This window comes from Echeneis naucrates, chromosome 24 (assembly GCF_900963305.1).
Source record: "Echeneis naucrates chromosome 24, fEcheNa1.1, whole genome shotgun sequence".
NCBI classification, from domain to species: domain Eukaryota; kingdom Metazoa; phylum Chordata; class Actinopteri; order Carangiformes; family Echeneidae; genus Echeneis; species Echeneis naucrates.
The window spans coordinates 4,797,124-4,822,763 of record NC_042534.1 but is presented as its reverse complement, the minus strand read 5'-3'; the positions used below and the strand labels follow the sequence as shown (position 1 = coordinate 4,822,763).

The following is a 25,640-nucleotide window of genomic DNA, read 5'->3' as shown; positions in this document are numbered from 1 at the left end:
CACAGATGTTGATGCTGAGATTTTCTGCCTTGTGCATTTGTTGTGATAAGAAAAGTTGCCGGTTTTCTCTCCCTTGATGTTTTGAAAGACTTTTAACACCTTAATATCAAATGTCGATAATTTCCTTGGAGAAAAAAATCGAAGTATCCTTGTTAGTAGTTCCATATGGAGGCCATGTTCCTGTTGGTGTGGTTGCAATTGAATTTTTATTGATTACGTCGACTTACATCTGTCAGGATTTTTCTATAAATATTTTTTACATTTCTGGTTGTGAGATCTGCCTAGTGTCTAAGTTAGGTCTAGCCTTTAATGTATTGTGGTGCCACAAAGTTGCATGTCACATAATGACTCGGAGATGATGCTGTCTGATATCTTCAGTTCTTACCTGCATCTGAACAGGTCTTTGTGTTGTGTTGTACAGCTTCCTCTCATCCGGAGGAAGTTTTTCAATAACAAATAGCTCCCTCATACAAATGCCACAAGCTGTTTACTGATTGTTGCTCAAATCAAGACCCATTTTACAGCCTGTGGTTGAGGTGGCTTTAAAATCCTTAGTAAAAATAGAAGGGGGAGTTTAATTTTAACTGCACATCTGTGATGTCCACAGCTGCTTCTGATGTGACCATAAGGGAGTTTTAACAAGGCCTCGTGGAAATAAAAACACAGCCAAACCCATGATGGCATCCATCATTGTGTTATTTTGACAGCTGACAGAAGCAGCTGTAACACAAGTGACACTGACTAATGACTTGGTGACGGGTGATGTGTTAGCAGAGATGTGGTGATGTGGCAGCAAACTGCTGCCACTGTGTAGATATTCTGGATATTAAAATCAGGCCTAATTAACTTCACGTCAAATACTTTGCAGATCCAAAGCTGTCAAATACAGTCCTCCATTTTAAGGACAGCCAAGTATCAACTGTAAATATGGTTTCCCCACACCCCCACCAAAGATGTCCTGTCACTGTGTGAGCCACAACATGAAAGGGGCAACTACGGTGCATCCTACTGAAAAGGATGTAATGACAGGAAAATGCTCAGTAAATACCGCCCTCGTGTAGTCACTAAGTGCTCAGAAGAGACCCCAAACCTCAAGTATCCAGACCAAATAACAAGGGGATGCTGGGTGCAAAGTGCTGCTGATTTAATCCAGCTCTTCTCCAGACATGGTGAAGTCAGGAGATGCGAGATGGAAATCTATCTAAGGTTTTGAAATTCAAAGCAGGGGATGAGGCCCCCCTCTCCGGTTGGGTTAGACGTTCTGCTGTCATGACTATTTCTCTCCTCCAGTTAAAAATTAGATTTTGCAATTCTTCAGATTTTGTATTGCACTATACAACCACTGCCATATTTTCTTCACTTGGTCATTATATATGGCACAGAAGATGCCTCAGGAATAGGGAAAGAACCTTTATGTTTTAGATTTGTGGAAAATTGCCTGGTACCAGAGGAACCTTTTCCTGTCCCCATAGTATCAGCAGGTTGAGAAGGATTGTCAGCATGTCTCGGACCACTATGTCCAGTTTCACAGTGTGAAGTAGAGTTACCAGAGCTGTGCAGTCTCTCCAAGTGTTTTATGTCTACCCATCTTAAAGCCCAGTGATTCTATCTACCTGGCCAGGAAGCTGAAGTGCAGCCTGATCTGCTGTGTAATGCGGAAATATGCCAATAGTCACGTGGGCATGTGAGACAAGTCGTTGGTGTTTTAAAGCAATGGATAACTGATTTCAAAGCTGGCCACCGATTCAAACAAATAACAGTTGTTGTTTTGTTGGATATAATCAACTGCACTTGCAAAAAGATTTGTGAAGTAATTATCATACAGCCATCAGGTAGCAACAGCTCTCAGGAGGGCTGGCAGTGGAATTTGGCATTGACAGGTTTACAAAGCTGCACTGTAACTTCACCACAACATGAGCTGAGAAGAGCTACATCTCCAAGCAGGCTGGTTAATTGATGTGTTACTGCTGGGATCAATACATAAATGTAAGGATACATGTCTCGTTTGTTTGTTTGGTTGGTTCTTTTACTGAATAGTTTTTCCTCACTTGTACTGTACTACGTATTTGAAGGATTTCAGTTTGAGTCAGAAGACCTTATTTATCCTATAATGGGCAATTCAATTTACATTCCTCAGCATGTGTCACAACAAACACGTATTCACAGCATTACACATGACACACATAATTCAAACCATATCAGCGGCATACACAACTGTCATTGTATGTGTGGACAAAATGGTTTGTGCTATTTGTCTGCAACAGAAGGTGAAATGCCAGTCAGATGTTTTTTTTCCACAGTTGCTTTTCCAATAAGAAAAGGGATTGCACAGACTGGTCACCTGCTCAGAAAAGTCCATTCTGATTCAATTCCCTTCCTCTTATTTGTTTCTAAACTTCTGGATAAAACTCCTTTCAGAAGGTTCTGTACAAAATACTTTTGATGTTAGATGTTACTACCACAAACAGAAATGTCCAGGCCTCCCATTGAAAGTGTTTGTGCTCAGTCAGCTTTGATATTCAGTCACTTTTCTCTGGAAATTTCTCTGAAATCCACAAAGTCTGTAATTGGTTCCTGTCTGCTTCAAAAAATGGGCCAGCTTGGAAAAACTAGCAATCTAAGTGTAATCTAATGTGACTCAATGAAGATGCTAATAGTGAACTATCGGATTCGAAATTACCAAAGAAGATATTGTCACAGTGTCTGAGTTTACTTCTCTATTACAGAGGCTACATTAAACAATGGAACAGCTTTTTATGAGAGTTGGGTTATATGAGTCTTCCATAGATGGAGAACAAAAAACTGTATTTCTGTAATAAAGCTCCAGAATTACTTGATCTAGATTTGTCCATATGCATCTGAAAACACTGCTAATGAGAGCAATGGTGTGACAGTGGCCTGAGTATCATCATGAAAAAGGCTGTGTGCACTTAAATGCAGTTTAAATGTTAATGACAAAGGCAGGCTGACACTCTCACCACAAACAACACTGAAATCTAAAGTGGGATTCATTTTAGCTTGCTGCTTCTGATCAGTAGAAAACTCATCTCCAGCAGGTTTATTTAAGATCTTATTTTATCCACATTTTGCCAGGAAAGCTAACCCCAGCACCATACCAGGAAATTTCTCACTGCTCTTTGTGGTAATGCAACAAACAGAGAATAAACTGTAATAAGTATCTGCTGATAGCCCAAATTTAGGCAGACTGACAGAGAAAATTCCTTCCTTCCTTCACAAAGAGCAAAGACTTACGATCTTTGTTCAGTTTCAACCTCAAACTTATTTAGTTGCAAATAATAATTCATCACTTACACATTGATGGTTCAGTTTGCATCAGATGCAACAGTAGGACACACATCAAGAACACTACACATAAATGAAAATGTGTGTCAGGTAACACTGATTTCATTGATTTTGTTGAGTTCTGCACCAACTAGTGCAATGTTAACCTGTTCTTATGTGACTGGGATTAGGGTGCTTTTCAGGTCAATCTCAGGACCGTCTTGCTGCTGTGAAGGTCCATTTATATTAACACAAAGGTTTCCACTTCAGCAGCCCAGAGTCACTGGGTGTGTGCGTTATCTCGCCCAACACATGGCGTCCTTGGAATATGTTTTTTTGTGGAGGGAGCATAAGAGAGATTTTGAATTTATTACAAGACTATTGCCGCAGATGGCAGCATAGCTAATCAGAGACCACTCCAGATGGTGATCTCGGTACAAAGAGTACAAAGAAGAATATCTCTTATTCGCCACACAATCTCAAATGATTTCTTTCAATTCTGCTCAAAAACCAAGTCCATACAGAAGGCCTTTTTGTTATCAGTTTTGGGTCCAGTGAAGTTGCATCATATTGAAGGAGATTATCAGAGATACACGAGTGCAGGTCATATCATTGGCATTTTATGTGGCCAGTAAATCTCTATTATCATTTTATATGGGCTTTTTTTCATGCTCTGATCTGTGTGCCATATCTCTCATATATACATATACATCTCAATCTTTCATGTTTAATTTAGATGCACCATTTTGCACTTTTATACCAAAACCCTTCAGAAAAACACAAACACACTCTGTGTCAGTGTGACTCTGAAAGGACTGTGCCAGTGTCTGGGCTTTAACAGAGGGAGCTGTTCTCTGGGGAACAGATTTATTGGACTTTTCCAGCCTTTTGTCTGTAATCTGCAGCACACTTAAACAATAAGTCTGCCTTGGAGCAAAAAGCTGTTATTGAAATGAGACTTCAAAAAAACAAAACAAAAAAAAAAAAACACTAATCAAAGGACCTATCTTGAAGCAAACCCTCAAAGAAGCTCTTTTCCCTTCGGTACTACACTTTCTACATTAATTATGGTTTTGTTTGGTAAGGACAGCTTCTGATATGACTTGTGAGCTTTACCACGTTTGATCATAATGATTTGTATGTAATTATAGACAATCAGCCATTTAATGCTATGCAGATACTGTCAAAGTGGCTTAAAGCGTTTGCGTTGGATACTTATTTTTATTTCAGATTAGTAACATTACAATTTCTGTCCTTTTCTATCCTGCAGTAGTTCTTAGTTAACAGTTCTCTATATTTTTCAGCGGTTATGCAAAATCAGGAACAAAGAATATACAAAAATGTGTCCATCATAGAAACAAGCAAGACAGGGTGTATAATCTGTGCCATTTATTTGTCTTTTGCAAAAATAAATACATAAATAAAAAAATAACCATGTTCGAGAAAATATTCCATTTAAAGCACAAAAGAGACTCCAATACCAATATTAATCCTTCAGGAGTGTGATTATTCAGGTCTCATGTTCTCCATCTTCTCTTCACGGTGAAAATGAGAGGGACCGTTTTCTTCCAGGCATAATATAGATTCCATTAGATCAGATACAACCCAGCTATTTCTGGACTTTTAAAGGGTAACAAATCTCCAACCTGCAGCTGTTCAATAACTTGTCACATTTTCTGTTTGCTATTCTTTCCCTAGATTCTCATGTGTGCTTTTCCTCCCCCTCCCTTGGTTGTTAATTTCTTTGTACTGACAGAGCTACAGTTTGATCTCCTTCTGCAAATCACAAAGAAGTGATGTCAGTTCTAACATAGATTAAAATCTCACTGTTTGGTAACCTGTCGTGCACTCTGCACATGTAATGTTGTTATGCTTGGTCAAACATTGTAGGTGTCATTTTTGTGTGCGTTTTGTCCCAATTTTGGCTCTTAAGAAAATGGAGTTGCTCTCACTGTGTTTCAGTTGTAAATAAGCTCACCTCACTGAAAGGAGGCTTGTCCAACTTTGCACCACCTGTCACGGTATCTTATTTCGCAGTTGTGCATGCTTCCTATATTTTTAATAGCTCCTGAACCTGTAAATAGTGTATCATTAAAATCATTAAAAATAAGTACCCAATACAACTCCATGTCAAATAACCAAAATGACTACTTTAAAAAGGTAATAATAAAAATTGTGTTGTTTTCACAAATCTTTATTTACCATATAACCTCATCTGCATTATAGAGTGTAAGTACAAGTGTACATTCATACACAGCACAGAAACCATTTTAAATTAGCCAGTCATAACCCCTCCTGAGGTGTAAAATTTGAAATTACAACATTAGCGTCTGCTTTCCGTCGTGTGCATTTTAGCAAGCCTAGAGCTGGCAACATTAGTGATCTCATTATCCAGAAAAAAAAAAGACGAATGGATATTTATGGTTATATTTACTCACCATCCCTCTTTTTAAGAAGCTACACAGCCACATTTCTGATTTCAAGTTGTGCATCGCCCTCAGTTTTTCCTCCCCTCAGTTTGAAAGTAGCAGACTCTGATTTTCTAACCTGAAATAGCAGGCAATCTCTATGCAATGGAACATCGTTATATGAAAATAAATTTGATTGATGAGAGATGTGTTCCTGAATACAAGGTGAAGCTGGGAGGTCTGTTTTGCTGTTCATTACTGAAACCCTTGTTTTTTTATGTGGAATCGTTTATTGACAAGACTAACAATTGTAATGAAAGCGTGAGTGCAACTGGCAGCACTTCTTCATTTTGGAATGAATTTGAAGGTCGCCTGTTTATTTAATCTGCCGTCTCATTGGCTTTTCATTGGGTTGTTGCTATGGTTTTGCTGGCTTGGATTCATTTAAAGCTAATTTCACTTTGGTTGAAATTGTAGCATGCACATTTTAACATGCAGAGTTATAAACAAGGCTCAACAGAACCTCAGGACATTGGATTTTTATGGGCTGATTGTTCATTAACTACTTGAGTTGTGCATGTTCTGTTGTGTAAGCACAGTAAACACACATGTACGTATGCATATGTTCTGCCTTCATAAGTTAGTCCGCTCTCATTGAGATGATTTTAGAAGAGACTGACGAGCAAAGACATCACTAACCAAATTTGTATGTTTCATTTTTATGTATTTCATTTCACATTAGAGCAGCAATAAGTCTGTTTAGATGTGTCGTCTGAGCATTGTAGCATAACTAATGCATTGAAGAATGTTTCTGTTCACTCCCACGTTTTCAAAAGAAAAGACCAGATGAGGCTCTCTTAAAGAGATCTGCCCTCAGTGTGCTGGTTTCAAAGGAGGATGAAGCATTGAGAGCTCCAATAGTGGACAGAGGAATAGGACACGCGACATACGTGTTCCTTTCACTTGGCAACCAAGACAACAAAGTCAACCTGCCCAAGGTCAATCACTTTATATAGTTGAAACAAGATATAATTTGTTTTCAAATACACTTTGACCTTTTCTTTCTCATCTATCCTTTTAAGTAAGTTTAAGCTTTGTCAGCTGTTGCTGCAGTTCTGATATCCCCAAAACTCACAAGCAGGCTGCAGGAAGTGTGTGAATGGAAGCTCTTAATAGTTGATTAGAATTAAAAGCCATCTTGCTTCCCAGAGACACACGTCTATGAAAAGATTTTCACTTTTGTATAGGTCTTACAACTTCATTGCAAATATACACAACCGATTAGCTCCTACTACAGACGACCTGAGCTGGTCTTAAGGTGAGATAACGATTCCAGGTGATAAGATGGACCGCTGCTCTTCTTGATGATTTTTCTCTTAATGTGAATTACTCTGTTCATGTTGAAATACTTTCGATTGTTAAACATTTGGACAGTGCTGACAGTGCATTTATACAAGATTTTAAATATTGGACTGGACCCTGAATCGATTTAAACCCATTAGGGAAAGTTGGTGTCAAGTATTCATGCCAGTCAGCAAGCACAGAAACTCGCCAAATGCAGGCATTAGGCCTTGTGTTTTTGGAGGAGTCAGGCTGTTTTATAATGCAATAATTATTTACTTTTTTCATTTATTTTGTATAGTCGTGGTACTTGATTTAAGTCCTGACATAGAGCTTTACGTAGTCGGATCTTGAAGGTGCTTGTTTAGTCATGAGAGCGCAGGTCCTCCTGAAGAATCCTGTCTGCTGTGGTTGGAATAGATGACAGAGTCCGGTCATCTGTTGCCACCTCCAGCCGTGATGCCTTTACATTTCCCATGTTCCAGTGCACCCGTTAAATGTTTGCTTAAATGTCAAGAAAAATAATCAGCCTTCTGTTCTGCTGTGCATCACATGTTGCTGCACAGTGTACCACAGTAGTAACGGTGTGGAGAAATGGGACCATGTTGAATCAACCTCAGTCTCTAATTATATTTAGATGTCTATTCTAATGCTCCCAGCATGCAATTTCGCACTTATAATCATTTCATCTCAAACATGGAGTCCTCGAGCGAATTCTTTAATTAGCTCTTTTTGTTTTTGTTGGTATCGTGTTTGCATTTAATGACACGGTTTATACACACACACTAATTTTTAACCTAAAATCTGTTCAGTTCCACGTCTTGCTGCTCTTCACAGTTAGATACCAACAGTGAATCATGGAGTCTAATTTGTTCAAGGGTTTCTCACCTCATAAACTATTCCTGAGTAATGCTCCTCAGCTCATAAATCACTCTATTAAGTCTACTGTGTTATGGGTTGTTAAAAATAACTATTTTTAGAATAAAGTGGTTTTCAAATTTGTTAACCCCAGCACATCTTCTTCTTTTGTCCCTGCAGAGATACAAGGCCGGCAGGTGTGATGATATTCTGAAGTGGAAGCCTCCCAATCTCAACTCCGTGGACTTTCGTCTGAAGATCACCAAAGTTGGAGGAGAAGGGTAAGACACTGTTGCCAGGGAAACGCTCTTCTTCATGCCTCTAATGGCTTTTATCATTTTGTGACACATGCATTGTCACACAGACACGCACATATACATGTGCAGTTTCAATGTGTGAAGCATGTTTTTCAAAGAAATGCAAAACATTTCTTTGACATTCATCTTTTCTGTCGTGTTCCTTTTTATTTAATTTTTTTTTCCACGCGTTTCTTTTTTCTGTTTCTCTGCCACTAAAGTTGCCTCATTCTGCAAATTGCTCTAACCACCATCATCACCTACATTTTTCAGAAATATCACAGCTGCAGTGGCCCAACATGTGCCTATCCCCTACATTTTTTTTTTTATCCTGTGTATAAATTATTCAACCGCCAGTTTCCCTCTTACCCTTCATCCTCGTAGACATCACAATTCTGCAGAAAAACAATTCTATACTTGGAAAAGGCAAATTGATTTCCTGCTGTAATTAGATCTTAACTTTCATCTTGTGTCTTCATCAACTCTAAATTTAATTATTTTTGATAGGTGCACTTTGTCATTACTATTAATTCACAAAGGTTAGAATAAAATGATTAACATAGTCAACATTGTATGAACTCTCAGTAACATTTCATATCACAGTGTCTATAGGTTTTTCAACAATTATTGTATTATGTGGCTAGATGACTGGAAAATTGTGAAACATTTAGGGTTTTAATGTTGAGAAGAGCTATGAAAGTGCAGACTATTTACCATTTACAGTCACACAGAGCTGGCTCAGTTTTTTTTCTGTCCACACACAATGCACTTCTCTTTGCTCTGTGCACTTTTCTGCGACTCGCCCTCTGAGTACTGTCTCAGTGTGAGAAAACATACCCACAGCTGTCAGCTCTCTGGTCATACTGCATTTTCTCCTGAGACCCAGGTGACCTAAGAGACTCCCCCAGCTTTTTAGCTGTGAGCCTGCCACTCGTTGAACAGCAACAGACTGAGAGGAGCACCGCAGGGCACGGTCACTCATCTTACTGGAGAGCCAGCCAGCATCTCGGCTGGTCGTCTTCTTGACTCCTCCCTTTGCATAGGAGAATACAGACTATTGTTGTTGCCATTTGAGAACGCTCACACATTTCCCCAAAAGATGAATGTGAGGAAGAGGCTCGCTCTTCAGATCTTCTCTCCTTAGTTACTGTCTGAGTGTGAGAAAAAGATGGACAAGGAGGTAACTGTTTATCCGTCAGCCCACAACATCAATCCTTGAGTATGTCTTCGTGTACCTCTGGCATGCAGCTGTGCAAGTCTTATTACCTTCTCTGACAGCAGGCACCGAGGCAGGCGGTGATTATTGTGTGGCTGGAATAGTGGAGGGGAGGAGAATAAAAAAAGTTGATGTAATTTAAAAAAGCGTTGAACAGTCCTGAGTATTGTGTAGGTATCTGAAACGGGGGATAATTAGAGCCAGCATACTTCCTAAAGAGGCAATGGCTAATTGTTACATCGTCATTCATTAGCTGCATGGTGACTTTAGGGACCCTGAAAAGGGGAATGGGAATGTCTGACTGCCTTGGATTGGCTCTCCAGAGACCAGTGTCTCTGTGACCAAGTGTCTTGTTACTGCTCTTTCTATTGTTTTGACTCAAGCGTCATGACAACATCCCAATCCATGTACAGAATACGATTCAAACTTTGCAGTCAGGTATTCATCCTTTTGACTGCTGAAGTATCAAAGCCACTTTGTGAAAAACGCAAGATAAATCCTTTTGGAAAATTCATTCACATTTCATCTATGCAATCCCGTTGATTTTTTTTTTTTGGCTCCTTACTGATTGCTCCAATTCCTTCCATTTCTGTTTCTTGCAGATTTGTTTGTCCATTAAGAGGATCTTAGCAGGGTTATTTCCACAGATCATTTGTCAAGGTTTCTAACTTCCCCCAGGCTTCTTTAAGATGGAGTAATTCTGTAACCTCAAATTTTAAAATGCAAACATTGGTGTAAACATTTTGGGTAGGGAAGACATTCACTGCACTCGTAGTCTGATTGCCAGTGAGGGGGCCAGCGATGTCAAGGGGAGCCTCCACCGCTTTTCAGCTGTCAGTACAAATATGAAGGCTTCTGCAGAACAAACAGGGAGCCTGACTTTGGACTCTGAACCCTCATCAATGGATTTCTCTGTAAACACACAAAAATTTCTGGAGATGGCACCTCAGTGACCTAGATGGATCCAACTGGCATAATATTACAGGGAGTGTGTTATTAAATGCCGGCATAGTCATTTCATGAATTTTAATATTGTATACAATTTTCCACTGTTGAACTAGGTTCATTTATTTAGCTAGAGTTTAGTGTCATTATAATTCATTACTATTGATATTCATTTGCAACAAAATGCTTCTTAACGGCTACAGTTTGCGAGTAATGTTGAGTTAAGAGTAATGTTGCAATTTTATTTTCATCCAGCCAGTGCATTCAAATACCAAAACCACAAATCAACCTCTGTATTCTTCAACATTTATTTCAAGTTTACAAATGTGTATTATGGAAAAATGTTCCACAAGGTAGTAGTTGCATCCTAAAGAAGTAAGAGTTCCACATCTGAGTTCTTCAAACAGCAGCAGGATTAATGAAAAGGCACTTTATGGTTCCCCACAGACAAACGCAGAGCCAGAAAACCCGAGAGATACTAACATACTTCCCAACTTCCCAACTCCCAACTGCTCGGTGGCACTCAGCCCTGAGCTTGTTTATTCCCACTGAGGATGACAATGCTGTGCAATTTATTTTTTTTTTATGAGAGACCTACGAACGTCCTAAAACAGCTGGGCTTTGTGGGTGTTGGCAAACATTACTCCAACAGGAGAAAGCATTGAACATGTTGGGCACTGCAGGTGATTAATACAAACTTGGTATATTAGTGAGCATTAACGTCATCAGGACTGTGAGTGTTTCTGTATATGTGTGTGGGGGGACTGAGTCAAAATAAACCAGTCCACCCAGGGCGGCTACACGTAAGAGCAAATACAAATAATCGATTTAATTAGAAATAAGAATGAAGTAATTTTCCCCCAATTCATACTAAAGCATGTATGGATTATTTAGGAAACTATTATGTTGAAGAGGCTGCTTTATTGATTATTAATCAAATCAGATTATTTTACTTGGTCTTGGTCATAGCCATGTTGTTGCCAAGGAGGAGATTGATTCAAAGAGACTGTAGAAGCAGCCAAGAATTTCCAAAGTAAGAGATGATGAGGGCACTGAAATGCTCCACTAATGTTGTATTTTCTTTAACTTTTATGAGAACTGTGACAGTCTACACCCGTACAGTGGCTTTTTTCTAACAGTCCTCATTGTTTCTTTGACATTATAGTGGCCTGATTTTATGGATTTATAAATCAATTAAATTACCATTACAACTGCTGCAAATCTGATTGCTTGTGTTTCTGAGAATGTGCTGACATTTACAGCTTCTTTATTGTTTTTACTCAAAAATAAAAGAGAGAGAAAAATGTCTACTTTTTTGTTCTGGCTGTTTCTCTCATTTTAACAGAATTCCTTTGACCCCAACTCTGAGAAAAATTGCAGTGCCATTTAAGACAGCAGGTTCCACAAGGACGTCAAACATTCAGGCTTTGAGCAGACAAACAGCTTAGCATCGTAAAACAGCTTGTGAACAACAACAAAAGAATCTGTTCCTCTGGAGCAGCCTGATGTGAGAGCTCTCTGACACTGTTTCCCCATCCTTTCTGCCACTTCTGGTAAAATCTCTCATGTTACTGTTGTTTTTAAGAAAGCTGTATCATCAGCAGTACAACTTTCTTGCTTTGAGCGCTATACACTTGACTATTAATAGAAATAATGTCGGGAATGGACTTGGCACTCTGAGGTCGGAACAGTGTCCATCACTGCATGGCTGTTTGGCTCTCTTAATGTCTACTCCTGCTTCCTCTCTGCTTGTGCTAACTATCATTACATCATGACACGGGCGGGGGGGCTGGGATGGATGGAAAGATGGTCTCTGATTTCAGCTCCAATCTCCAAATGAGGTGCACGCTGTAGTTTAGCCATCAGTTTAGCTCAGTAGCCCCCCTTATTTCCGTTCTAAAAACAGCTAACTAATATGAAACTAGTGTCTTTATCCACACATGACATTTCTGTGGGCACATGGGGGGAGTTTTTGGTGGAGCGCCTGAGCACTCTGGTATTAAGACATCTTAGAAAAAAAAAAAAAAAGAAGAATAAAGAAATCTGCTGGTGAGATGAAACAGCACAAGGTCTGAAATAATATATATTGTCCCCAGGACTGTCTGCATTAACTGTGCTGAGGCCTCGTGTTCGGCCTCTGTAAATGCTGCACAGAGTTTTTATTGCCGCGGACACCTAAACGTGGCCGTATTTTATATGTCCCTGTAACTTTGGAAACATAAAGCTGCGCAAAGAGACAGATGGGCTCATATGGGTGTAATCTCACATCTCTGCCGTGCTGTTACTAGCTGGAGAATTGGAAGTGGTGTAGTGATTTATTTGCGCCGCTGTTACCACTCTTGTGTTGAGATCCTGTGCTGAAGGTGTTAACCATGATCTTTTTTTGTCTTTGTAGGCTGCTTACACAGACTGTCGGCTTGCTCTACGTCGGCAACTATGACAGGCCCTTTGCAACGATGAAGGTGAGAAAATAGATGTGGAATTTTTTTTTTTTTTTTTTTTTTGATTTCATTGTCATTGAAAGCTGAAAAAGCACAGGGGGTGGGGCTTTGGTTTTTTGGCACACACTGCCAAATTATAAAAGTGCACATTTGGCACTTTGTGTTTCATCACCTGTTTTGACATGAGATAAAGTATTTGGTAGCTCTGTTGCTTTTCATCATAATTGTTTTATATAAATACTCCCCAACAGCAGCCTGGGTGGTGGTGTTTTTTTACCACAGAGGACCAGGTCTTAATTAGAGACACACCTGGGTGCCTTATTTCCTGTGGCATTGATGCATTTTATCATATTTTCACAAATGAATCTGGTAAAGCAACACGTTAATACCCTTTCTACATCGACCCCTGCTGTCAATTTGTCCTTTAAATTGAAAACACTGCCTTGCTTACTAATTAATTCCAGTCAGCTGTCAGAAGTTGAGCATTTGGATATCCAGCCTCTTGTACTTTGATCTTTTTTATTTAATATTGAGTTACCATCAATTGCAATCAACACATCTCTTTGCACCACATTGGAGAAGGTTTTTTGCCTTTTTTTTTCTCTCTCTCGATGTCTTTCCTGATTTGTTGTCACTGTTGTACCAAGTTCCCATACTTGACCTGAGTTCTCTTCTGAAACAACTGTTTGCCTCTCATCTCATGGAGACAGAGTAAAAACTATGCAGCCCTGAGGTCATCTTCCCTCAACCTCTCTGTTTTTGGCGTGAAATATTTTTCAGTCCACGTGTGAATATTAAAAGACATAACTGCTTGTTAACACAGGACATGGCAACTTTTGATTTTGGCTGCCTTTATATAACATGTCCCTGATATATCTGACATCTAGAGCTACCTCCGCAGAGGCTGCCCAACAACAGTTTTTGATATTCATAGCCTTGCTCCTGGGCATGTTAGAAATGTGGACATGTCCACTAGACATAATTTGAGGCATACTCAACTGCAGCATTCAGTGGAATTTACACACATTTAGCTGCTTACAAAAAAAATCTAATCAAAATCATTTTCTATAATCAGAAAATGGTGTAATCGTCATGAAACCAGTTTTATTGCTGAGTCAGGAGCTTTTGTTGAGATGATTTCTAGACTTCATGAGCATTTCCTGAAGATGGGTTGATTATGAAAGTAATCTCTGGATATATTTGTTAATCAAAGCATATCAAAGAAATGTGTAGAGCTCCAGAGACCTGAGGAACATCCAAGTGTAAAACGTTGTTGAGAGTTTTTTTGTTTGTTTGTTTTTTTGTTAGACCATAGATACATCTTCCTGTGCTTACAAACACTTTAAAAGCATAACATATTAGACCAAAATTGGACAAAAGCATGAAATATTTCACAGTGTATGATTGCTGGTACTTGTTGCCCTCCAAAGCCTTTCCTTTTTTTTTCTTGATTCTTTTTTCCAAGAATAAGTCAGACTTGTTGCTTTTTGATTAAAACCATATCTCAGGGTATAAGATATTTAATATCGTTTGAATACCAATGCTCTCTTTTCTAAAAATGTAAGCTGTGACCCTCCCTTTGTGACGTGTAAAAAATATGTCTTCATTTATGTCGCTTGATTGCTACTCTTCTTCGACTTCCAAGTGACTCTTACTGTGACACCTGCGGGAATGTGCAAGTCCTTTAAATATAAATAGGATGGTTAAGTTTAGAGTTACCAGGTGGTGGGAGAAAGATTAGTCACAATGAAATCACGATTCTTATTTTCTTTAATTCTAAATCGATTCACACAAACCAATTATTAGTTGATGACGTACTGTTGATGCAACATAAAATGTATCAATACCAACACACACTGGAGGTCTTAAAAAATGCGAAGAAAATAACTTCAAGCATTTTGTAAAGGGAAATCAACGGTATCCACTTCTTCAGGACAACAACACAGCTCCCATTACTCCAGAACGAAACATTTAACCTGTCATGTTGGTCAGTAAATTACATTCATCTCTCTCATGCAGGGAGAGAACACTTTGAGGCTTCCAAGTTAATGAGGTTCAAAAAAGAGCAGCTTACTCAAACACACATTTCTTCAGCTTTTTTTTTTTTTTTTCCCAGGCAGAACGAGCTAGCTTAACTGCCATTATAGTATGATTTAATTATGAACACAATGTTGTGACGTGTGGTTCAGTAACATTAAACAGAAGATAAGAGTTAAAAAAAAAAAAAACTTTTTTTTTTTTTTTTTTTTTTTTATCATGAATTGATTTAACTGAGTCATGATGCCAACAATTGAGATTAAATCCTGACAGTGTCAAAGATTCACACCCAAGAAGTCACAGATTTCCTCTCCTGTTAAAATCCATAGTGCCTAAGAACAAGAGGAGTCTTCAGTGCTCCTGAGGCTCAATTTTCCTCCAGGTGTAACTTGTAGAAAAGGTAGAATTGTCTAGAACTTTATGTAAATGATGGCTGATTTCTTGTCCAGATCCACACACTCATGGACTGGGCTGCCTGTGCAGAGCTATATGTGGCCTGTGAGACGAGCTCACTAATCATAAATAATATGAGCGGTGCCTGACAGATGCAGCCATCAGAGACAGAGATGAGAGCAGTTCTCTGTCAAAGACTGGTGGCTTTGATGAAGCGGTGAGAGTTTGGCAGCCTTGCCTACCACCTCCTGAGTGCTGAAATGCCTCTGACTGCTTTTACCCTCAATGATTTCCCCAATTTGTCTGACTCCATGCCCATCACAAAGTGAGCGGGAGACCAAGTATTTTACTGTGTAATCAGCAGTGGCACTTGGTAATTGAAGTTTAACTTAAATTTTTTAACCTATGATGCTTAAGACTTTTGTTGCCCACAGCTCTTGTTAATTAGTTCATATGTGGGGCTTAAAACAAAAACCAAATGGAGCAAAACCGGTGGCTCAGTTGGTGTAGTACTGCAGCGGCTCGGGTTCTAGTCCAAGCCCTTGTCCTGTGATGCACGACATCCTCCTCTCTTCCTCAAGCCCCACTGTGTCTGTTATTAAAGCTAAAAAATACTCTGAAACTATGAATGGTATCAGTAGGTGAATCTGAATCATGCTGCTCAACAATTTACAAGTTGAGCTACAAAGTGAAAGCACCATTCTCAGAGTCATGTGATTGAGGTTTATGCATTTTGTTGTTAGTCTGTGGTGCTGTGTTTGCTTGGTTTCCCATTATTTGTCCCTGCTGCACAGCATAACCTCCCTTCTCTCCACTGAGGTACTCCTTAGTCCTGATTTGCGAGCCAATCTGAATGCGTGGGATAATGACAGGTCAAATATATATTCACTAGAGATGTCGACATCATTTGATGGGTTCATGAGGAGTTGCCAAGCCGTTGCCAGTCAAAAGTTTAAACACACTTTCCTATTCATTTGAAAGAGAAAGTGCGTCCAAACATTTGACTGGTAGTGTGCGTGCAGGCCACGTATAGGTGCAATCTTTAGTAATCATAGCGTAGAAAATTGCAGCAACTGTTTTCACTTTACTATTCACACATTTGTCATTTAGCTGAGCTTTGTCTACTTAAGTAGGTGGTGATATTATTGGATGGCGGAGATCTAATGTATTCTGAACATTGGTTTTTAGAATTTACAGCAGCCTCGTTGTTCCGTCTGAGGGAGTGTGTGTTCATGCTCGAGCTTTTGCGTCCCCACTCTGCTTAGATATTCTTTCATCGAGTTTCTCATTATTAAAATGGACCTGAGTGCTGCCACGTCGCAGACCTCGGGGATGCTTCTGATTAAGTCTAGAATGAAACAAAAGCAGGGTCAGAAAACAAAAAAGCTTTTCAAAGAAGATTCAAACCTTGGATGTTTACTCGCCCGTGTCACTTTCGCTGTGAAAGTTCAATAATAAAGAGTAGCACAGTGTCCTCACACAACAGCCCACACAGATTCCAGTATTTGATAAAGAAGCAAGTGTTAGTGTCTTTGTTGTGCGCTGGCTGCCCAGGTCAGAAGTTATAAATCATTGTTGTTGATATTGTTGGTTTTATTGGTTTTAGTTTATGCTTTCCTGCTTCATGTTCTGTCTTCCCTCTCTTTGGATAGAATTTAGGTTTGGGTGCTCAGAATTGGGATCCATATATTTGCTGGGAATGATCCACAAAACTTCTAATTTTCTGATTAAAAGTGTTCTTGAATTGTAGACTAATTATGCTGGAATCAAGGTGCCCTCTCCAAATATCATTAGTGCTTCTAATCTGCTGGACTTTTGCATGATATAACCATAATATCACCAGTGGTGGGAGAAGGTGAAAACATTTTATCTTATAAAAGTATCAAGTTTCATAGTGTACTACTGCAGTGCTCACAAGAAAAGTTAAACTGTAAGAGTCAAAAATAAAATGATTTTACTAAGAGTGACAAACAAATATCCATCAAATTTAGATAATTGCTGATAGCCAGGCTTAACCCTGAAGCAACAACAATATACCACAGTAAGTCTTTTTTCACAGCGTGACAGCCCTGGTGTTAATAAAAACTGTAAATTAGCTGAATTCCATTTAACTTCGTTGGTTTCAGGGTCTGATCATGTTGTTGTTTAGGTCTGGTGGGGAAAAGGCCTAGAGCCAATTCAACCAATATTTTTTTTAATCTACATATTTTTATGATGATTTAATTATGTATTATATCTTCCCCAAAACATATGTCTGGGATGTAATCATTTTAAAATCAAAGTCAGATTCAGGTGAGATTATCAGATGATGGAACAATTTATGTTTTTACATCTTACAACAGGCATGAGTCTGTTTGTCAAAACCGTAGTTGTTTGGACTATTGTTGTTTGAATTTGCCAACCCTCTTAACAAAACAGTTGCTATTTGTTGCGCTGCACTACAACAGAATAACAACAATCTCTGATAACAATATTTTTGTTCCCTTTTAGAATTGTTCAGTGTGTTAAAAGTGAAGTAGACACAGTGTGCCTGTAAATGTGGCCGCTCAAGTTCTTTCAACGTTGCACCAGTTTGTACCCTTTCAAACCTTATTACCAATTCCTGAATAAATTCCGATCCCTCTTTTGGAATATTAAGGACAAGGACTGAGCTTATCTCCTCTGCATTAGAGCAACACTAGCTGATGAAGAGTTCAATTCGCAGAGTCCCTGATAACTGGAGGCACATGTGTGCTGCCATAATGAGTTAGATTTGGACGGATTAAGCACCAAGTGGTGATGAAAAATGGCAGCCAACATGTCACTCCCTACCAGCAGGAAGAGATCCCAGCCTGTAGCAGCGCGTCCCGCCTGCCTGTACTGCCCTTCCCCATTTTCTGGCAGCTTGCTGTGTCGAGCTTTAAGAAAGCTTGCAGATTGTGATGCAACAGATTGTCCGTTCTTCTTCGCCAGAAAAACAAAATGTTTAATTTACAGTCTCAATAATGTGCTGTATGTCTTTTCAAACTGAGATCAAAGCCAGTTGTTTTTGAGACAAATCTGGAATATGTAACGTGACTGAGTTACAAATTCTTCTCGAGGTCATCAAAAGAAAGCCAGAATCCAGATTTTCTCTCTCTCTCTCTCTCTCTCTCTCTCTCTCTCTCTCTCCTTCTCTCCTTTTTTTGTGTCTTCTTTTCTCACACATTTTCTTGCTTCCTGTGTGATTTCCAACCCCCGCTGTGAGCCCAGATGCCCCACACTACAGGATCAGACAAGCTCTTACTTTGTATTTGTCAGACTCGCCAAACACTGATACTTTCTTGGCAGCAGTGCTCAAAGTCTGACCTTTGCTGCTGGTCATGTGTTCACACTGAACTCCGCAGCTCAGCCTTTTTGTCCACAATTCCTCCAGGAAATTTTATTTGAAATGGCCTCCAAAATCACAGACGAGTGCTAAATAGTGACTCCTGTGGTTGTACTCTCTTCTTTCAGAGTCCACCAGCACTTTTGCTTCCCTGCAGCTTTTTGGTCCCAGCAGCTTTGGGATTTACGTTTTCCAAATTCTGAGAATCCTCTCAGTGAGACACAGTCCCTCGACAAAATAAACAACAGATGCTCAAATGTCTTCTTTGACTCATACTTGATCTTCAGCATCGTGTGCCATTTTCTTATATACTGCAGCAGTGCTAGTGCTCCGAGTGTGTAAAGTTGATTTTGTTTTCAAAGCAGAATGTGATGTAATAAGCCAGTGATCCCTTGTAGCTCAGTGGGATGAGCAGGAACTGCTGTTGCTCTGCTTTGTTGGGAAATTCATCAAAGAGATGCAGCCACTTAGACTGTGCCAGTATCTGTGTTTGCGTACGAATGCTCCAGTTTTTTTGCCTAAATCCATCAGCAGCATTGCTTGGAAGGAAAATCCATCCAATCCTTATCTTTTAAATTCCTCTCATTACTATAGTCTTTCTTTTTTTTTTTTTTTGATGACATTTTTTGCTTTCCTCATTCCTTTAATAATGAGATGCATCATTACTGGGTGGTATTTGCAAATAGGAACCGTTTCTGAGGTCACTTCTCAGTAATTCTTGTTGCTGATGTTTACACATTTTGTGTGCCAGACTTAAAAAAAACAAAAACTCTCTAATACTTATACAGGTGTTTTTTTTTTTTTGTTTTGTTTTGTTTTGTTTTTTTTCCCTCCACAAGCATAAATTGTCAATACTGATTATGGTTTCACTTGTGCTGATGGAGGCAGCAACAATATCAAATAGTTGATGCTTCCAGTTTCTCAAATGTCACATTAAATGTCTGGAAATGATATTTGGGTTTGGACTTCTGGCAAAACAAATCAATTTCATTCTAATTCCTCAAAGTTGAATGGATTTTGTTTTGGAGTCTTAATTGTACAGTGTTTGTATTGCAGATTTTAATAGGAATATAATATTAGCATTCTATTTATTGTTTGGCAAAAATGTGAAACAAATGTGTTTCCTGCTGGTGCTAGAAGCAGTTTAATCCACCAGGCTGAGCTCCTCATTTAGTCTGTCATGCTGCTGTACATCAGTCCCTGCAGCTGTTTTTCCTTTAAGTTTAAACTATTGCATTTTCAACCTTTCACCTCTGAGCCTCATCTTGCCTCTTAACTGCTACTGTTGGTGCCCACTGTTAAGTCCTAATAGAAAAAGGGAAGCTATTTAAGTATTTCCGTATCACTTTTGACGTAGTATCCACATGTACTAGTCAACACAGCACTATCTGAGAGTAAAATCCAATAAAAGCACCACCACCTCAGCTTCTGAATACAGATAAATACCACATAGGATTAATAGAATACACTGGTGTTTATGTGACTGGGTTGTTAAAGTACGATCCTCCTTTTGCTTTTATCTGCACAGGCCACTAAAGAGCTGAAACAGTATGACAACAAGATCATCGAATGCACCTTCGCCAACAACAGCTGGGTGTTCATGAGGCAGAGGGTGGACAAGAGCTTCCCCAACTCCTACGATACAGCCATCGGTAAGACTTCCAATTCGATTTATCTCATTCAAATGAACGACAGCCCCTCAGCTTTTTAATCTTATGTTTCTATTCACATTTGATCAAATCATCATGTGTGTGGGGAAGGGTTTACCAACAGCTACACACCTGCAGATCTGTGAGATATATATTATTTTGTTTTGTTTCATCAGTTCAGGCAGGCAGCTGTTTTTACCAGAAATAGCTCTAATAAAACCACTGCAAACAACCTTCCCAGCACCAAACAGCAGGCAGCCAAAACAAAGAAAGAGAGAAATATTTCCCCTAAAGAGCTGCTAGAGATAAAACAGAGCTAAGGAGAGTCAGTATTGGACACAGGACTCCAAGGAGTGATAATGTTTCCTTATAGCTGCTGAATGTGTAAAGAAGCAAACAAGTGGTGATGACTTGTGTTTACAGCTCACTCAGATTGACAAAAAATATGAATTATTGCTGCTTTAAATATATTTTTAAAAAAGCCTTTAGGGTGCTGAAGCAACGTAATCAACACATCTTGCTTAGATGTGTTGTAAAAATGTGTGCTGTTTAAATGACTGTGTAATATGAATTACGTGTTAATTTAGCTTCATGCTTTAAATGTTGAATTTGAAGTTTCTGTAGAACTCTATAAAGTTTGTAATGGAGTAGCTTTGTTTTTAAAAAATCGTTTTAGCTTCACAGTTTGATATAAGAAAATCAACTCGATTAACTCTAGTTTAAATTCTGAATACGTTATTTCTGAATGGTCTATAAAAATTACACTGCTGCAATGACTTCTTGAAGTGTCGCAAAACAAAGAAACTATCCAGAAGAAATGCTAAAATAATAGTTCAGGACATGAATTCATCCTGTTTGTGCAGCAGTCATCCAGTGCTGTAAAAGGAGGAACATAAAAGTACAAATTGAAGCAACAAAAATAAGGAGCATGAGAGAGAGAAAATACATTTCTTGAATGATTGAATCGATTGAAGAAAATAGAAAAGATGGTCCTGGCTTATGAAGCTTTATATCCTGAGGCACGTTGTTTCCAGCCTCGGAGCCAGTATGTAAAATCTAGACAGGCCACATTTCTCCCAAAGCTGATAACAATCATGTTCCATTTAGAAAGTTATAGATAGTCATCTAAATGCTGTTGCTGTGGTCATGAACCTATCAATTGAGTTGTGCTTGGAGATGAGCAATTTTTTGGCTCCCCTATTTCTGCTAGAGAAAGTCCAATTGATTCTTCCCTTGAGACAGTGTGACGTGATGCAGCATGAAATTCTCTTGGATGTATCATCTGTGTATCTCTGCAAGACAACTTCTGGTTCTCTGACAACGTTGTCAAGGCTTTGCGAGCCGACATTCATAAAAACATAAAGTTATAAATTAGGTGCAACTCCCAGAGTGCATTTCAGCAAGAAGCATTCAATTAGAGAGTTTAAAATTCTGTTACATGTGCTGCTAATGGTGGGTGGAGAAAACTCAGAACAATAGAAGCTGGTATCACTTTACTGTTGAATTCTCGTCACCTCTGCCGCTGCAACAATGACGCATTTCTCTTCAATTTGCTCTTGCTGTGATTGGCGAGTCTGACTGGCTTCTGCTTCGTAACTGTGGCCAAGACTCTTAATGAAATATTCATGTGACAATACTGACAAGGAAGGAACGGATTTCTCTGGGAGGGCACTCAGAGAGAGCAGTCTCTGTCAAGGCTGATGTCCGTCAACACACACCAGACTAGGAACGACGCTATTGGCCACAGCAATGACAGTTCTGCTTATGAAATCATAATATGTTCAAAACTGTTTACTAGATGTGTATATGTGTACTTATTTTATCATGTGCCAACTCTTTGTCTTGGTTACTACGCTAGGTGTTAAGCTAGTTGTTCTTTCCAACTGAAATTGAAACACTTGCACAATGTTTACTACATACAATTTTGGTTTTGTTTTTGCTTTTATGAGAAGTTCAAAAAAGGATCTTTTCTAATGTGCCAGTTCACTTCCCTCACCCCCACTGACTTTTTAATGTGTGAAAAATCAACAGACACATGGGCTCTGATGTGTTACTGTTGCTGATAATTGTTGTTAAGGGGTGTCTCAGTTTATTGTTGTTATGTATGCTAAGCTGACTGAAACTAATTTTGCTGCCAGCAGTGTTTGTGTATATGTGTATCTGTGTGTATGTGTTATATTTGTGTACACACACACACACACACACATGCATAAATGTATTAATAAATGTATTAGGACTGTCAAATGATTAAAATTTTTAATCTGATTAATCATAGGAAAGCTGTGCATTAATCACGATGTAATCACCCAAAATATGACCAAAAAATTCAGATTTTCTCTGTATATTGTTGGACCAGAAAGATAAATGACAAGAGGCAGATATTTATGTTTAATATTTTGTTTCTATTTATGACAAATCCATCAAAGAGCCTTTGCTCTTTTGTATTAAATACAGAATGGAGGGGATTGGGAATCAAAAGAAACGTACTTTAAAGCTTGCCTTTTAGATTTCTTTCTTTCTTTTTCTGAAATCGTGGAACGAACCATTAGAGTATGTGTTTATTAATGCTATTAATGCTTTCTTTTTCCAGCTGTGTGTAAAAGCATCCAGGAGCCCGTCACTAAGGACTTCCTGCTGGAGTATCTTGACCGCTGTGCTCAGGCAGTCCAAGCCCAGAACCGGAAACATCCACCAGATCCAGACTCAGAGCTAATGCCCCCTCCCCCACCAAAGAGACCCAACCGGGCTATCCCGTAGCCCATGGCCGAACGCTCTGGACTGCCCCATGGTCACTGTGTACATCCACTTCACCAGCCACATCATGCCCCCTCCCCCCCGCCTCCCAAAATGGAAAACAGACATTTTAAGGCTTTCTTCCCTCAGCACATTTGCTTTATCAGCCTGTACATGTAAGGACCTCGGAGACATTTCACTGACTGCCTCAACATCATGGATTTGATTTGTAGACTTATCTGTAGCTTTAATTGCTGGTGTTCTTATTAAAATGGAAAAACATGAAGCTTAGGTTTTGTTTTGTTTTGTATTGTTTTCCTATTTATCTTTTTTCTTTTCTTTTTTTTTACTGAGCTAATTGGTATTTACCAACACGGGCATTGTTACAGCTACAAATAACACCTGCCAATGCCAACATTGTTTGTGTTTTCTCATTTTGTTCCTTAATTTGTACTCAAGAAAGAGTAAACATAATCAAAGCTCATTCTCTCATCTGAATGCATTTAAAACAGGAAGCAACATAAAATCAGATATCTCTTCCAGATTAGCAAAAAGCTACACGGGGTTTGCTTTTGGCTTCAGTTTAGTTATTAATTTTGCTTCTAATGCTGTCAGAGGTGTCCAAATGATTTCATATCAAGAATGAGCTCAAACACATCAAGTCTGGTTTCCTGTTATTCATTTGATAGGAGCCCAAATGGAGTCCATCTGTGTAAACTAGGGTTTTCAAACTAGGGGCGGGGAAATGACAAAATGATCACACAGTCCCTGCAAACCAACTACAAAGGACTAAAAAAAAATAGGAAGTAATGCTACACATGCGAGAATAAATCTTTTTAGTTTATATTCAAAACTTTAAATTGCAAGTAACTAAATTGTTTGTTTGTTGTGGAGGGTGGAGAGCGCTGTCCAAGACCTGTCTATTATCCATCAGGGTGGCCTGACAGTCCCTGCTGTTATTGTGTGACAGTGGGTGCAACCTGGACACCTCTCCTGTCAGGCAGGGTCAACGTATGGAACAAAGAGAGGGAACTCAGAGTCACCAGTTAACCTGAACACAGTAAATATGCGTAAATATGCATAAATATACACGCTTGGAGATGGAACCCAATCCCTTCTTGCTTTGAGGTTCGACTATTCTACTGTGTTTACCAACATTTAATTGTTTGCACCTAATAATGCTCCTGAATTTCTCATCAGGATTCATGCAGTAAAATAGAATACATGTAAAATTCTTCAGGTAAAGCTGGTGGTAACAAGACTGAAAGGGTGTTACAGAGCCATCCAACTGCTTCTATCTACAGCGCCTGACAGAAATGTGAGAAACTCTCAGTCCATCATCTTAAAATACGAGACGCTGTGTCTCTCGCCAAGGATGTCTGACAGTTTTAACACATGAACCTGCATCACAACGAGCACATACTCGACTGAAGGATCATCTCTGAAACCATTTCCACTGCCTCTCAAACATGCTACCTTACTGTTAACCGCTGACCTACCTGAGAAGGGAAGGGCAATCAAAATCCTTTATCTCATCTTTTAACACACTTTGTTTCACTATTTTAAAGCCATTGGAAAACCTTGTTGCCAGGGAACATTAGATTTTTTATTTTTTCTTGCCCACATTAGTTGTCTGTTGCTAGGATTGCTACCCATCTGCACTGTTCACCCACTACATTGTTTGTAGAAATTATTTACTTTGCATTTCTGACATGCAGCAGAACTGTAATATGGGTTGTACAGGGGATTGCATTTCTTGGTTTTCTTGAGACTGTAATCAGAGAGAAATAGTGTCTTCATTATTTATATTTATTGTTTTTTGTTTTTTGTTTTTTTGAGGTAATATTTCTCTTTTTTGTCGACTAAAAGTGTGTTGCAAACTTTTGTTGTTGAAAGTTTGTTAAAATCTGTGTTTCTGCACTCCTGCAGTATAAAGCTTCATTTTTAGATTCAATAGTCAGAGTTGGTGCTTATTTTAGGGTTAGGGTGATGTCAGTGATTCGTCATACAGTGTGGAGTTTAAATCTGGAGTTTGGAAATGAATCCAAGTCAGTGGAGTAAACCAACTGAGCCTGTTCGATTGTGTGCGTTTTAAGTTACTGTCTGTTGGTGCCTGAGGCGACTGTTCTTATAGCAGAGATATATGAGCTGTACTTCCTGGGCTCTCTTCCCCTCTGGCTGCACATGAAAGCTGGCTGATTCTCATCAAAGCACTGCTCACCTTTTTTGTCGAGAAGGTTGCTGCCACTGAGACAACGCCGCTGTCATGCAGCAGGTGCATGCCTCAGCAGACACATTAATACCGATTTTTCCCTTTTGAAAGTCTATTCACTTAAATTCATCAGCCATCCTCTCCAAAGTGAGCTACTGGCTGCCTGATCTGATATTAACCGAAACCTGTTTTATTCCAAACCCCCTTTGGAAAAACTGCCTTTCTTTGCAGTGGTATCTGCATCAGAAAACAAACAGAAGAAAAAAAAAAGGAAGATCCAAGAACATCAAAAATATTTTTTTCTGGGTGTATTTGTGTCCTTGAGTGCAGCAGGCAGGCAGCAGGTATGATTCGACTGCATATATCTGTATGTGTAAGCACACTTGGTGTGTTTTCGTAAACCCAGGTGGTGGAGCGAGATTATGAGGCTCTCACTTTCTTGGTTCAAGTGTTGAAGACTGTGAGATGGCAACCTCCACCAAG

The 25,640-nt window shown here is 39.1% G+C and overlaps 1 protein-coding gene across 2 annotated transcripts in view; it reads left to right on the top strand.

Moving 5' to 3' along the window:
* rngtt (RNA guanylyltransferase and 5'-phosphatase) overlaps nt 1-24,899 on the top strand; it is a 69,775-nt gene extending 44,876 nt beyond the window's left edge. For both annotated transcript variants that reach the window (XM_029496889.1, XM_029496888.1), the window contains 4 exons: nt 8,070-8,170; nt 12,742-12,808; nt 20,092-20,215; nt 22,803-24,899. In XM_029496889.1, coding sequence (XP_029352749.1) covers nt 8,070-8,170; nt 12,742-12,808; nt 20,092-20,215; nt 22,803-22,969 — 459 coding nt within the window. In that variant the 3' untranslated portion in view covers nt 22,970-24,899. The remainder of the gene's footprint in view (nt 1-8,069; nt 8,171-12,741; nt 12,809-20,091; nt 20,216-22,802) is intronic.
* The last annotated feature ends 741 nt before the right edge of the window (nt 24,900-25,640 follow it).